The sequence below is a fragment of the Spea bombifrons genome, chromosome 2 (assembly GCF_027358695.1).
Source record: "Spea bombifrons isolate aSpeBom1 chromosome 2, aSpeBom1.2.pri, whole genome shotgun sequence".
NCBI classification, from domain to species: Eukaryota; Metazoa; Chordata; class Amphibia; order Anura; family Pelobatidae; genus Spea; species Spea bombifrons.
The window spans coordinates 34,209,203-34,223,762 of record NC_071088.1 but is presented as its reverse complement, the minus strand read 5'-3'; the positions used below and the strand labels follow the sequence as shown (position 1 = coordinate 34,223,762).

The following is a 14,560-nucleotide window of genomic DNA, read 5'->3' as shown; positions in this document are numbered from 1 at the left end:
GACGGGCTCGGCTCCTGCTGCCGCCTCCCACCGCTCATCTTTCTTCTTTCCTGGGGGCTTCGCAGATTGACCTCCCTAACCCACCCCCTTCCAGCACCTCCTCCCAGGCAGGGGAGGGCTGCGATCATCCCCGTGCAGCCTCTGTGCGAGCGCAGACCGTCCTGCTAATAACAATAATAAACTTTGCTGCGATCGCTGCCTGTCTGAGAGCGGAACACCGGGGCGGAATAAACACACCGATCCGGGACGTCGCGGAGCTTGTGATTTCATAGGAAAGGATAAAGAGAGATCGCGAGGAAGGGTGGATTTATAAAGCGAACTCCGATAATGCTGCGATCTGGTGCCTTTATTCTAACTGGGATTTGCGAGGAGGATCGGAGCCGGAGAGGATCGCTGAGCGTATAAATCCCGGAGATCGGGGACACGGAGGGACAGAGCGATCCCCGGAACGGCAGGTAAGATGCCAGGGAGGGGATAACCCCCCGATCACCGACCGGTACCTGTGTGCGGTAATAGCGCTGGCCGGGGGTGCCGCGCTGTATTGCGAAGCTTCGTCGCAGTGTTCGGGCTGGAACCGGAGCGATGTCTCGTTTATTGTTCGTTTGTTTGGATTTATTCGTTTGTGGAACGGCTGGGATCGCGTTTCCCGAATGTTTGCCAGTTTATGACACGCTCGCCGTAAAGGCTTACACTTTAATTCTCCGGCACGGGGATCGCGCTAGCGCAGTCCCGGCATTATCACTCCGTACGTTATACTATACATTATATGTCTATATTTATCGCTGTATTTACAAAGGGGCACACCTGGCTGGGACAGATCCCTTGCCCCGGATTGTCGGTGCCGGGGGTGATTACTTGCTTATGTATAAAGCGCTTTACGTTGATGATCCGAGTCGGCGAGGCTTATAGTTTAATATAAAACGGATTTATGGTAAATAATGTCGCTGCTATTTACTATGGGCTTTAACCGAAGCAGAAGCCGCTCTAATCCCCGGCTATAAAGTGTGCCGGACTCCCCGGGAGCGGGCTATTAACCGTTTGCGCTCCCACGGAGCACAAAAGGGGGTCTGTTGGCTCCACGGAGCGATCCGCTTTCCACTCGCGTGTCGCCCTCTCCACGGAACGATCCGCTTCCCACTCGCGTGTCGCGCTTCACGCTGCCACATCACCCTCGCTCTGTTTTTATAAAGCGCCTCCGGGTCGCTGCCCTTAAATGCCTTTAATAATAGGTTATATTTAACCCCTTCCATCCAGGCTGGGCAGCCGCCTTCTAAGATGTGGCGGAGGTGTAAAGGGGCACGATATGTGTGCTGGATACGGATGATGGGCGCTGTAGTCATCTCGGTTTCAGAGCGATCGGGGTTACTCCGAAATGGTAGCGTTATATCACCGGGGTTTCCGCGCAGGACCCGGTTTGTTCCGCTTGGCTAGCGATGTATAGGACACTCTATTCTTAGCGCATGATGGGAATTGGAGTCGGTTGCGGGTTGGACGCTATAACACAGCGCTAACCCCGTGTCACTGTCACGCAGCGGGCTGTTCTCGGAAAGCGATGTATATCCCAGCACCCGTCACCCGAGTTTGAATGCACGATGTGTTGGCTGCTGCGTGTCATTTATCACCATAATGCGTGGGGAAGGAGGGGGGGGTTGTGGGTAGATTCGGATACCGGGGGAAAGTCCCGTGTCTGGAGTCCGCCGTGACATAAGCCGGTACACAGGCGGACATAAACCGGGGCGTGATCCGAATTCACGAGTAAGCCGTTTTTATTTTAAAAAGTTACTTTGTGAATGAGTCCGGGTATAGCGCGTATATACGGGCTGCTATAGGTGCCGATCGCTACACCCTCGTACTATCTGCGGGGTGTCATAAGGTCACAGCGGGGTAGGAAGGCATCGCACGCTGCGGGTCATTCATCAGTAACCCTTTATTTACGAAAGCGATGTATGATCGGTAGGGAATTGACATTATACCGTATATATGTTTTATGCATACAAAGCGTGTGTGCCGCTAAATAGGCGCACTGTTAGTACATGCCTCGATGTGTCGATCCGTCTCCCGCGGGACTGCCAGCCTTGACTTTCAGGTGTCTCAGATAGCGGCGGGGATGAGGGTGAAATCGCTGATTAACCATTTCAGTGTCTGGAACAAAAATCTATTAACATAACAATCGCCCCCCAGGACCCCATTATATAAATATAGCGTGCGCTGGAGCCAGAAGCGCTTTAATCCCCGTCTCTACGAGATCGCACGCGATCCCAGCCGCCTGGGTTATGACACGGAATGGTGTGCATCCCAATGAAATATTGTGCGCGGGATGATAGGAGTTGTAGTCCCCGCTGTCATGCTGATCTGCCGCTCTGTAAGACTGGAGATTTGAAGCGATGTTAGCGGAGCCAGACCCTGACGCAGAGTAACGGATCGCTTTAACCTTTAGCCTGACAGCGCATTAGCCCGCCGGTATGTTCTATCCGTGCCCGGCGCCGGCTTAATAGCGGATTACAGTTCGCAGATGTCATAAAACGGTTATTATTGTCATTTGGAGAACTTCAAAGCGCTTCGCTTGCGCGATTTAAAGGGACCTGGTGCGAGGCTGCGTCAAATTTATCAAAGCGGACAGCTCTCTCTGCGTGTAACGGGATAATGATTGCGCTGTGTTAAGGCGCTCTGGGGGGATATCTGCCTATAGAAATTGTGTGTGGGTTTGTGTGTGTGTGTGTATATATATATATATATATATGTCTCTTAATACGGAATGGATAAGATAAGGGGAGAGCTGTGCTGAGCTTGATGGGAGCCGCAAGTTCCCGCAACCCACCATTAATTGTTTCTGGTCCGGGGAAAATTGCTATTAAAGTCAGAGGCTGCTGCGGCAGGTAAGGGGTTAAGCCGTGAGCCCGGTGAAAGCGCGCTTTATTTTCCTACGCGGCGGCGGCTAATGATCTCTCCCGGGGAGGGGGAGGATGTGTCTGGGATTAGAAGGAGTTAAGTCTCGCTCTCCTGCGATCAAATAAGGACTCCTGGCAGCCGCTTGTTTGTTCAGCCGCCTCTCTCGCTGCTGATCTCTCCGGCTGAGCATAAAGCGCTCAGGGCACGGCCGGGTGACTGGCGGGGGTTCGCGCTGTTGCCCTCGCACCCCAGGTGTCACCCCCCCCCGCTTTTAACACTTTACCTTCCAAGGGACAGAAAGCTTGCCTCCATTTCTATTGTAAATGCGGTAATTTACAGAGGGCAGGGGGTTAATGGCAGTGTCACTCGGCTGTATCAGGCGCACTTTTGAACTTTGGAAGGCCAAAGCCTCAGTGTAAGTGCGTCACCTTCCCAGCGTGTCCACCTGACAGAGATACATCATATAACGTGTGAAAAAACGGCTGCTAATGTACAAGTGTGTCTTATTAATTCGGGGCCACAAACTTTTGTACCGTGTGTATGCTATATATTATATATATATATAAATGTGATGACGGGACCCTGCGGTATTTACGGTCCTCCTCTGCGCCCCTATGTCTATACGGTATACGTTATCTTGCCCTTCATTACAGATAAAATCTTAATGGCAGCGAAAGCTGCGCATTAAATTGCCGTCTCGTTAACAGACATGCCCCTGAAAGCAATTTGCATGCATGCTTTGTGCAGCCTCGTGTTCCGTTTAATTTGTATTTATTTGATATATAATTGATCCCCCCTCCCCGTCGCCCCGGCCCGGTTTAATTTCCAGCGTCCGGGCTCGGTACACGCCAGCCTGTTCCGCCTGTCTCGGAGCTGATAGGAATATGTAAGCAATTAGGCAAGATGGGGCTATTTCACAAGTGCAATAAAGCACTGCCGCCTGGAACTGACGGCTTTAATGGGAAGCCCGGAGGGCGTGCAGATCCTTAACCCTTCGCACTCAGGATGGAAGCCTGGTGAAAAGGCGCGCGTGCCATCCGGCCGATCCAACCCCAGCTTGGAAGCAGAATGCGTTTTATTTATTTATCCCGAAACGCCCCCCCATACAAATATTTGGTTTAACCTTTCCATTGCCACAGCCATGTTGACTGAGTTGGTATGTTTTTGGCTAATCCCCATCAACCCCCCCCAACCTTTTAGAAGCAAAAGGGGTGGTTGGCTTTTCTCACTGGTGTTGCGATGATTAATTGTGGAGAAATTGAATTTGTGTGCACATTATTTATTATTTTGTTTTAATTGTCTGCAGTACAAATCCAACTATTTTTATGGTTTACTGGTCAGTGTTTTTGGCAAAAATACACGTTATTTTTTTTGTTGTTTTGTTTCTTCTGGGAGGAATCTTGCTGTGTGAATATATATATATATATATATATATATATATATATATATATATATATATGTATGTATGTGTGTGTGTGTGTGTGTGTGTGTGGATGCTGGAATCTCCCGTCTGATGGAGCCGGTTAGGGGTTTGTGATGGTAATTAGGAAAGCCGGGTAGGGTGATGGAGCCGGTACCCGCGCATCATCTTTGCTCGCGCTCCCTTTGCGATGAACGCAGTCTGTGGCGATTCACAACTTTTGTCCGCTCGATCCCGGTGCCTTATAGCATCTCCTTACAGGAGCGCTGTGCTGGAGACACGTTGTGGCTTTTTTTTTGTGTTGTTTTCCCCCGATTCCAGCAGTGACTGGCTATATACATCGTCTTAAAAGTGGTCATTTGTGGAACGGGCTTATGGGTCAGTGTTTGGGCTAAATCTCGAAGTCTGCCTCTAGCTGAGCGATCTCAGGGGCGCATTAGGAGAGATTGACGAAATTGGTGTTTGCGCTGCATTTCTGTGATTTATAAGCTGTTACACGAGAAAAATAATGTCAGAAACGGCAGTAAATTGAGCTTGACAGACTTATTTTGCATGACTGTTTTCTGCTTAAATTACTTGGCGTGGCCCATATTTACTAAGCAGTGCTTGCGTACGTTAGACAATTGGTTAAAGCGTCGTAGCGGAATTAATGGCTACGGTAACGTATGGCCTGGCACGGATAGACTATTATGTGGAACAGTTGGCTTCCCGGCCGCCTGGCCCCATAGCTTGGGAAATTCAATTTTTCAAGGATAGAGTTAATTCTTTCTTCTCTATCGGCCCCGGGAAATCAAGGGACGGCCAGCTGCTTCCGCAGACAAATGTGAATTTATTCCAGATTACTGTGTCACGTCAGCTTGCAGTTCCGAGACGCCGAGGCCCGTCGAACAAAGCCCTTCATCTGTGGGCTGCAGCATTCACTCGGACAGAGGTCCTTCGCAAGGAGATCTGGTATATAACAGGTTAACAAAGAACGGAAGGGCAGGGGGTGCCACGGTGGAGGCTTTCCGTAGACAAGACATGATGGCCCTGATAGATAAAGCTGCTTTTAAAACACCGCTGGCTTCTCATCCCAGAAAGAAAAGCTCTCAATTGAAACATCAACAACAGTTGAGCTACCCCTCAGTGAAATCCGACAACCTGCTCGGGGAGAAGTTGGAGGTAAAGCAGAGGGTTGTCTCGTGAGCGACACCAGCCCTGCAGGGACAGCTGGAAGCGTTATGCGTGATTAATACGAATAATAAAAGGCTTGCGTTCGCAGCCCCTGCTCCAGGAAATAAAAGGCTATATTTAATATGTGTGGGACTAATGACGAACAGGCTCTCCGGCTGAGCTGGAGGCTGGCGCGTCTGATCTTCTGCAGGAACAAGCCGCCTTTCGAGAAAACTCGTGCTCGTTCTCGGGAGTTTGTTTCAGGCGGATTCTTTGGAAGCCGTCGTACGTGAGCGCAGGTGGGCTTCGCAGGCTTCTGGAAGACTCACCTGTGGCAGCGAACGCGCCACCTGTAGCGATCAGGTGGAGATATCGCGAACAGCATTCAGGGCAGGGCGTTTATGGGTTAAAGAAGGGATGATGCGTGTGAATGAAAACGCGAGGTCGCAAAAGCGCCCAGCTGCCAAACCTGTGACCTGCGAACGTGTCAACGTCCGTACCTGGGTCCGGGGGAAGCATATTGTTTGTTCGCAGGATCGGCTTCTGCGCGGACTTTAACGAGAATCTAAAGACTTGGTGATCGGGAATGAGTTTGAGACGGCAGTAGGTAAATCCGCATCTGGTGGCCGGTGACGGCTTTAGACCAACGGCAGATAAATGCCCTATTGCCCCCCCGCAGCTAGACCGCGTAATCAGGGAAGCGTGATCCGTGCTTCGGCGTATTCATCAAAGCTTTGGCTCGGTAAGCCGCGCGTCGCATTCCTAGCAATAATCGCACAAGACGGAGCGCTGATGAAAGAGTCTGATCTGCAGACTCGCAGGACTTCTGGGGATATTTCATCCTCGCGCAGATTAGTTCCATGTGCAACTCTGCTTCGTTTCTGAACCTGGAGCTTTATCAAGGGAAATTTGTCAAGGGCCCCAGGGGGGAAAAAAAAATTCAAACGCTGGTATTTGTTCAGCACCTGAACTGCAATAATAATATATATTTTTTTTATTTTTTATAGAGGAAAAAAAAAAAGCAGTGCGTTCCGCCTGTGGAAACTCATTTTAAGCCCAGTTCCTCCGGGGTTATTAATCATTTCCCTGCTGGGGGGGGAGTGAGCGGAGATGCCTGTCACTCAGAGGGTTAATCCCGGTGAAGCATTAATGATAAATGCATGTGCCGGCCGGGTATTTGATACTGGAGTTTTGAGTAATCTGGCGCTCCGTGTGCTTTATTGCCACATCGGCTGGCGGATTGGGAGCTTTCGCTAAACGTATCGGAATGCAAATTTCAAAACTGGCTAGGTAGGATTCTTCAGGGGTGGAAAAAACTCCACGGCGCCTGCTTGCCCGAGCTGCTTGACTTCTATTTCCGGCCGCTATACGCATTTACTTTTAAAACTATTTAGCGTCTTTCGCGGATGTGGCCCGGGTCGTGGTTTCCGGGAATAACGTCCGTGGCCCCGGCGTTCTGTCTGTTCCTTGCGGGCCGTGTTAGACGTTCGGTCCGCTCGCTTAGCGAGGATGCGGAGGGATGGAGTAAATTCTTAGGAGATTAGGTTTGCTCCCGGTGGGAAGCCGCGATGTAGTAACACATGGAAAAACCGGAGCTTGCCAGCGCAAGTCATCGCACGGCTTGGCTCACATCCTCCGTTCTTAAAAACAAAGTAAGGAATGCAGTCGCTGTGTGGAAGCAGCTGTCTTTTATGCGGCGCTGCTTCGTAACGCTACAATAACATAAACCTGCCGTGCCTGCGCGTAAGACCAGCGAGCGGCTTGGCAGAATAGCCCCCATCCTTAGCGTGTAGATTGCAATCTAGCCGTGTTTATGCCTCCAGCTCTTAAAGGCACAGCCATGTTCTACCCGTCTGTTGTTTTCAGTGACTGTACATAGGGGGCGCTGTTGCGTCCTCTTAAACGCTGCACTAAGCACATCGCGCCTCTCCCAGAACGAAGTAATGCATCTACAAGCTAGCTTTATCAATATTATGCATCCTGTAAATATTAAGGGACCTAACGGGTAACTCCATATTACTAGCCGCAGATATTCTTCTGTACAAACCACAGAGCGTGTGTCCCGGTTTTTGCCGCTTTCCGGCGTGGCACAAAGGATTTAACGGAGCAAATTCAGTGTTTTGTGTACACTTGTCACCTGTACACCTGATGCGAGGGTAATAGACGAGGCTAAGTATCGGCCCTTTAATTTTAAGTCGGCAAACGTGGTTTTGTTTTGTTACACGAGCATAAGCGGATCTGCCAAAATCACCGAAACAAAGTCTTTTACAGAAAAATACAGAAATTGGTACATAATATATTCTAATTTGTTAATGCATTCTAATGCCTCGTGGCCATAACTGTGCATTGATTGCATTCTACTGCGTACTGCGAGTGATTCTGACACTAGAGGGTTAAACCAAAGCCCGCCGCCGCTGCCTTTTAAGCAAGCCTACAGCTGTGAAGAAAGTCACCGTGGAAGGCTGTCTGCAATTTTTTTTCTTCTTCTTCTATCTCCATCCGAGGCAGTAAAATAATAATAGAAGCCTGTTTAATTCTCTGATCGCGTCTCGGCGCAGCAGGGGGGGGAGGCAGGAGCACCGCGCGTCTCCATGTGTGCGCCCCCACTGGCCCTGGCTACGGAGAGAAGAGCTGCGCTGATTAAACAGCGGATGCTTTTTAGTATTAAAAAAAAAAAATCCGGCTTCGCGTGGTTTTATGTGTGCGTACAAGGAAGCTTATGTGAATGCCTATATATATATATAAATTATAAATATAGGATGTGCAGCCTTGATACGATATGACCCAGGAATTCATTTGAATGCGTGTGCATATATATATATATAATGTATATATCACGTACAGAAGATTAGTGCCCCAATTGCTGTGCTGTTACAGATGTCCCCAAATAACAAGCTGCCGGTCAGCGGTTTCTCCTTGAACTTTACTTACGAACTCCGCTGATCCCTCCCTGCAGGCACCTCTGACCTTAGAGAGCCGTCCGGTCGCGTTAACCCGCTCGCTAGATTAGGACTAAAAACCGCTACTCGGGATTAGCGACCCTGTGACATCACAGTGAGGTAAAGTGGACCAGCCGTTCAACGTGGCGTGTGACACGTGCCGAGATCCTCGAAGGTTCTGGGTTTGAATGGAAGTTCTAGCTCGCTTTGTTCAAGCCGGAACTCTTGCACGATTGCAAATGCGTATAAATGTATACAATAAGTGCTATTTTTTTTTTTATCACGCCGTTGCCGCCGTCCCTTTTCCTTCAAGGTCAAACTAATGAGACGAGCCCCTTAATATGCACATCGCTCGGCGCTGACACGCTCGCTACGTGTCCTAGACTTTGACTCTCCCGGCCGTATGGCTGAGCGGGTTTGCCAGACCATGTTTAGAGCCGAGCACAAACTGGAACAATTTGCTTTGTGCGAGATAGACGGAGGTGATTGATTGTCTGTCTGCTATTAGAGACGTCCTGAAAGACGGACTGCGTGACCGAGCCGGCCCTTCAGGGCTAGGTAGGGCAATCCTGGATTAGTTACGAAAGGCCGCAAGGGGTAACTGCAGTTTAAGTGTGCGTATGTGCGCGAGCGATTTTTAACAGGTGGCAATATGCTTCCCATAGGGGGAAAAATATACCGTATATTTCAGAATACAGGGAGCCTTTCCCGGCTTTTAAGAGCAGATCTTTAGGAACAAAAATGTCCTGCTGGATTTGGAGTACAGAATCCAGTTCTTTGGGCATTTTTATTTCCTCCAGCGAGGTGTATATTCCAGAAAAATGCGGCACGACTGCCGCGGTATAATTACATTTATCAAGAGTTCTCCAAATGCTAAATCCATTACGTGCTCCGTGAAGCCGCTGTGCCGATTTGGTTTTGCACCCAATTTTTTTTTATTATTTAATTAGATGCGCGCAGAGGTCATGTGATCAGATTTAGCAAGTTTTTTCCGTCTTTTTTTTTTTTTTAAAACTTAAATAGGCTTATTTGAAATTCTAATCCTCCGGTAAATAGGATTCGGTTTAAAAAGAGAAGCGGGCTACGCGGCCGATCAGAGTTATTTTGTAGCCGTGAGGAAGATGCACAGGAACAGCTGCCTAAAAAAAAAAAAAAAAAAATGCTTCCAACAAAAGCCCCGCTTTTCACATGAGCGCCACGTCTCAAAAAATCTGTCTTAAATCACGGTGTCGGTTATTTTCAATGTACTGCGAGGCTCGGAGAGGAGAGAAAAAAAAAGAGAGAATAATCAGATGAGATTGTGCCTGAAATCCCCTCGCCGCCCCCCTCCTCCTCCTGACTCCCCCCCCCTCCTCTCCCATATTAACCCAGCATTTAGCAGCGGGACGCAAGCGGAGTCGCAGTCACGAGGAAACGCGTCTTCCCCCTAGAGCAATTAAAAAAAACCCGGCCTCGGAATAAATCACGCACCCGCGATAATCCTGTTAATAAAACGCAGCTTGTTCCCTGACGCTTTCCTCCCGCGACACACTATAACCCCTTGGCTGCCAGCCTTACGCGGCCCCAGACGCGGCCCCCAGCTGTCTCAGTGGAATTCTTTTTTTCCGGGGGGTCCCCCTTTCCCGTCTCCAAAAATTCTATCGGGGGGGGGGGGAACAAACCGGCACGTTCTCCGGCTCTTTGCTGGCGAGATGCTGGATTCTCTACCGTCCTGCGCGTGCGGCGTGTCTCAAAGTACGCGTAAAAATTCCCTTTTTTCCCTGCAGTGTGAGCCGCACCGGGGGTTGGGGTGAAACGGAGAATGTGTCTTATTATTTTGGGGCGCGGGGGTTCCGCCAGTGCCTAAAGCTGCGGCTGGAGTGCCAGGAATGGGCAAGCTCTCAGTCTTCCGGCCGGAGCTTCTCGGGTGTTTGCCGATGCTTTTGTTTTATGAGGTAATCTTTCCGTTTACAGAGGGGTTCCCAATCTCCTCAATCCTATAGATTGCAAACCATCATAACGCAGCAACTCTAAGCACGCAGGCGGCCCCTTCTCTCCCTCCCCCTGGCCCATTGGACTGTCCCGGTGGCGAGCTGACATGCGCGGCTCTTTCATCGGTGTCTCAGAAGCTTGCACTCATGACAGCAATCTGTAGTGTGATTACATGTATGCTTTCTTATATATGACTGTGAAGAGTTAATCCCGCGAGCTTTCATGCGCCCTGCTGTTAAGTAGATCTTCCAAGAAAGCGAGAGGTTTCCTAGAAGTAAACCTGCTGCGTGTAGAATGTATGTAACGATCCTTTCGCTCCTGGTTGGTAGATTGTAAGCTCATACGGCTTGATGTTTTCATTGTCCACCAGTTTAAACAGCGCTACAGCGTCTGCTGGCGCTTTATATATATATATATATATATATATATATATATATATATATATATATATATATATATATATATATATATAAATATAACATGGCTTAATTTAGAAGGCAGGGTGCTCTGTGGTTGGTAGATTGTAAGCTCATACGGCTTGATGTTTTCATTGTCCACCAGTTTAAACAGCGCTACAGCGTCTATATATATATATATAAATATAACATGGCTTAATTTAGAAGGCAGGGTGCTCTGTGGCCCAGTAATAGGATTGATAGCCGATAAGAACTAATGTTTACATTCGCTCGATGTATTAGCCGCTACCACTTCTGCTGGGAGGTTGTTCCCGTCTATGTTTCTAGACCTGTGAGCCTACGTTGAATTTAGGTGTGAAAGATTTATTGGGTGATGAATGTGCCTGGGGGCCCTTGCGTGGGGCTGTCTGTGGGGCCAGTAAAAGGTCAGCGATGGAGGAGAGCTGCGCAGGAAATAAAGGCTGCTGCAGAGCCGTCACCTTTCTAACGCTTAGCCCTGATGCTCCTGGTTTATTTCACCTTCCGCACCCACACAGCACATGTCATTTATAGATGTTGTTTGCTGTCTGTGGGGCCATGGCCGGGCCGGTCACAGTCTAACTAGTCACGGCTCGTCCAAGTCCCCTCCGGCTGCCGACTTCTCGTTCTGTCGTTTGTGTGATTTTTCTATTGGTCGAGTGGCTCATTATAAAAAATGTTCTGGCTCCTAGACTCTGTATTCACCAATATATCGAGCGCGTGTCACTATATAGATGTAATATAGTGTGCGTGTACAGTGTAATATAGTGTACATGTGTGTAATGTAGTGTGTATAGATGCGCCTGTATGTGTACCTGTGGGGAATACACACACTAGAGGTGGTGCGGTCCCCCGTTCAGTGTGTTGTGTGGCCGGCATGCCGCGCTTTGTGTGTCGGTGTTTACGACTTGATGTGGGATTAAGCGCCGCGCTCCCCCCTCTCTATCTGCCGCGCTGAGCGCCCGCTCCGGTACGTGCCTGGCAGAGGCTGCGCTAGGCTACTGACCCCCCTCCCGGTCTCTCACCCGGGGACTGACACTAACCCACCCCCACCCCGGCAGGTCCCTCACCCGGGGACTGACACTAACCCACCCCCACCCCGGCAGGTCCCTCACCCGGGGACTGACACTAACCCACCCCCACCCCGGCAGGTCTCTCACCCGGGGACTGACACCAACCCTCCCACCCCGGCAGGTCTCTCACCCGGGGACTGACACCAACCCTCCCACCCCGGCAGGTCTCTCACCCGGGGACTGACACCAACCCCCCTACCCCGGTAGGTCTCTCAACCGGGGACTCCTGCCAACCCTTACACACCTCCGCAGGAAATCTGTCCCCTTGGCGCCCCGACGTAATATGCTAATCCGCGCGCATTATGCTTTTAATTAGAATGTAATCAGTCAGGGCGCATTCACTTCTGCGAGGCATCGCTGGGGACCGGATTTGACACGAACCACAGTTTGACCTGTTTTCCGTGCCACATGCCCGGCAGGTCGCGGTTATACGGGAATGTACCCCCTCTATACGTCCGCTTAACGTCCCGTTCTGTGATCATAAGCAATTTAGTTCAGTGAGCGATTGTGTAGCATAATATTGTATACGCGATTGCGTGTCCTCCGTATGCCGTCGGACCCGTTGTACGCCGTCGGACCCGTTGTACTTCGATGCGGTATCTACCGGCTTTATATGCATATATGTATAACATGTAAAGCAACGCTTTTTTAGAGAAATGTTTACTGCTCCCTCGCTACACATGCTCTATAATCTATACGATCGTGCCTAACCTATGTCATTGTATAGATGATCACATGTATTCCTTCCTGCATTAGCGGTCTATGACGGTACTGTGTGTAGTCAGCGAACCCCCCTCAATTACCTGAGCTTTCTCTCCTAATTAGCGAGGTCAGCCAACTGCGATCTTCCAGATGACAACTCCCATCACCCTCAGCGCGGCGGGGCCAGCAGCCCAGCCGACACCGGAGGATCGCAGTTGGTACGGCGGGGAAGACGCGTGCCGGGCAGTGCGAGGGGTTAATCGCGGCACTAATAGCTCCGCGTGCGCACGGCTGCCCTTGATCAGATATGGCCGCATTTATATTGCTGCATTACACGAGTCCCCGGGATCGGTGCCGGTGCCTGTGTGGTCGAGATAAGTGCTCGCGCTCACTGGGCTCCGTGCCAATGTAATAGAGGGGGGGAGGGGATCGGAGCCGTGCAGTCCCGGCAGCGCCCCGCAAAGAGTTAATCAGCAGATGCCTGATAATAGCGGCAATTAAGCGCAATATCCACCGACGTCTGTAATGCTGCGGGAAGGCGAGTGATTGCTGCACGGAGCCTACCTTACAATACAAATCACCCCCTCTCCTCCCTAGATTGTGCCAAGCAAATACCTCTGGCGCTCAGAGTGTTAATGAGATTAACTATAAAACTGTCTCTCCCCTGACCTATGAATGACCTCGATCTATATGCTGTGCCCATTCTCCCCCCATCATCTCTCTCCCATTTTCTCCCCCCCATTTTCTCCCCCCCATCTCTCTCCCATTTTCTCCCCCCATCTCTCTCCCATTTTCTCCCCCCATCTCTCTCCCATTTTCTCCCCCCATCTCTCTCCCTCTATCTCTCTCCCTCTCCCCATCTCTCCTATTACTGGGAATCTCCCTAAGCGTTTAGCACAAGCCGATCTCCCCCCCCACCTCCAGCCCAAAGCCTGCATTTATTATTAATTACCCCGGGGACACTGGCAGGGGGGGGGGGTGAGTCTGGGTAGCTGGCTCTGTTTACACCGGGTTATCTGTTGACGATGTCTCGCTCAGACCCCGCTTTATATATATATATATCTTTTTTTATTTTAACAGGGGACACATTTGAAGACAAAGGTTCATCTTAAGAAGGCGAAATGCTTTCTGCAACCCCACTGTATGGGAACGTACACAGCTGGATGAGCAATGAGAGGGTCCGCATGTGTGGCATCAGCGAAGACAGGTAATGGCCCTAATTAATATAAATTACAGCAGCCGCTCAGCCTTCTTCATTAATCAGCATCCACGCTCCCCACACGCGGACTGTTACTCTCTGAACACTCCCAAATAGAACATTTCATTCTCTGCCGCGGCGCTCCAAAAAAAAAAAGTTTGCGCTACGCAGCAATTTATTAAAGAAATAACGGCACCATTTTCCCTTTACTTTTCAGTCCGTAGCTCTTTATATAGAATGTTTATGGAGTGTTGCTTTCTTTATTCTAAATATTCTACACTGGTGTATCTGGACATCCAAGGTTTATGGGTGTGAATAATATATCTCCTGTATTATAACCGTTATTATATAGCCAGGCCCAGGAGTAATGTTATTATATACGAGAAAAGGTTAAAAAAAAAAAAAAAAAAAAAACTACCCACAGGGTCACCCCTCAACTGTTACGTGTGAGCGGGCACTCCGAGAGTTAATCTCTTTTCTATCAGAGAAGATGTTAATCCCCCAGTAAAGTACATGATGAGGTGGCCGTGATGTAAATATTTACATCACAGTGTGCGTCCGAGGACGGCCCTAATGGCCCCTTCCACATTAAGTGCGGCCCCTGCAGGCTCTATGGGTTTGCAAAGATCTAAAGAGTCCTCCTGAATGACCGAAATGTCTACTCTTACCAGGAAAATTCTAATTAACGATGGTGACCTTCAGAAAGCCCGACTCGAGCTGAGAGACGATCACCTTGGCCACAGCCTGGTAAGATATGTCCTCTTTTTTTTTTTTTCTTCTTC

At 49.6% G+C, this 14,560-nt stretch overlaps 1 protein-coding gene across 4 annotated transcripts in view; it reads left to right on the top strand.

Annotated features, from left to right (window-relative positions):
- The window catches only part of BCOR (BCL6 corepressor), an 83,590-nt gene that overhangs the window by 51,160 nt on the left and 17,870 nt on the right, over nucleotides 1-14,560 (top strand). For 2 of the 4 annotated variants that reach the window (XM_053457432.1, XM_053457430.1), the window contains exons 1-3: nucleotides 128-455; nucleotides 13,661-13,787; nucleotides 14,450-14,525. In XM_053457432.1, coding sequence (XP_053313407.1) covers nucleotides 13,702-13,787; nucleotides 14,450-14,525 — 162 coding nt within the window. In that variant the 5' untranslated portion in view covers nucleotides 128-455; nucleotides 13,661-13,701. Of the gene's footprint in view, nucleotides 1-126; nucleotides 456-13,660; nucleotides 13,788-14,449; nucleotides 14,526-14,560 lie in introns of those variants that run through there. The other 2 variants (XM_053457433.1, XM_053457431.1) reach the window with 2 other exon arrangements.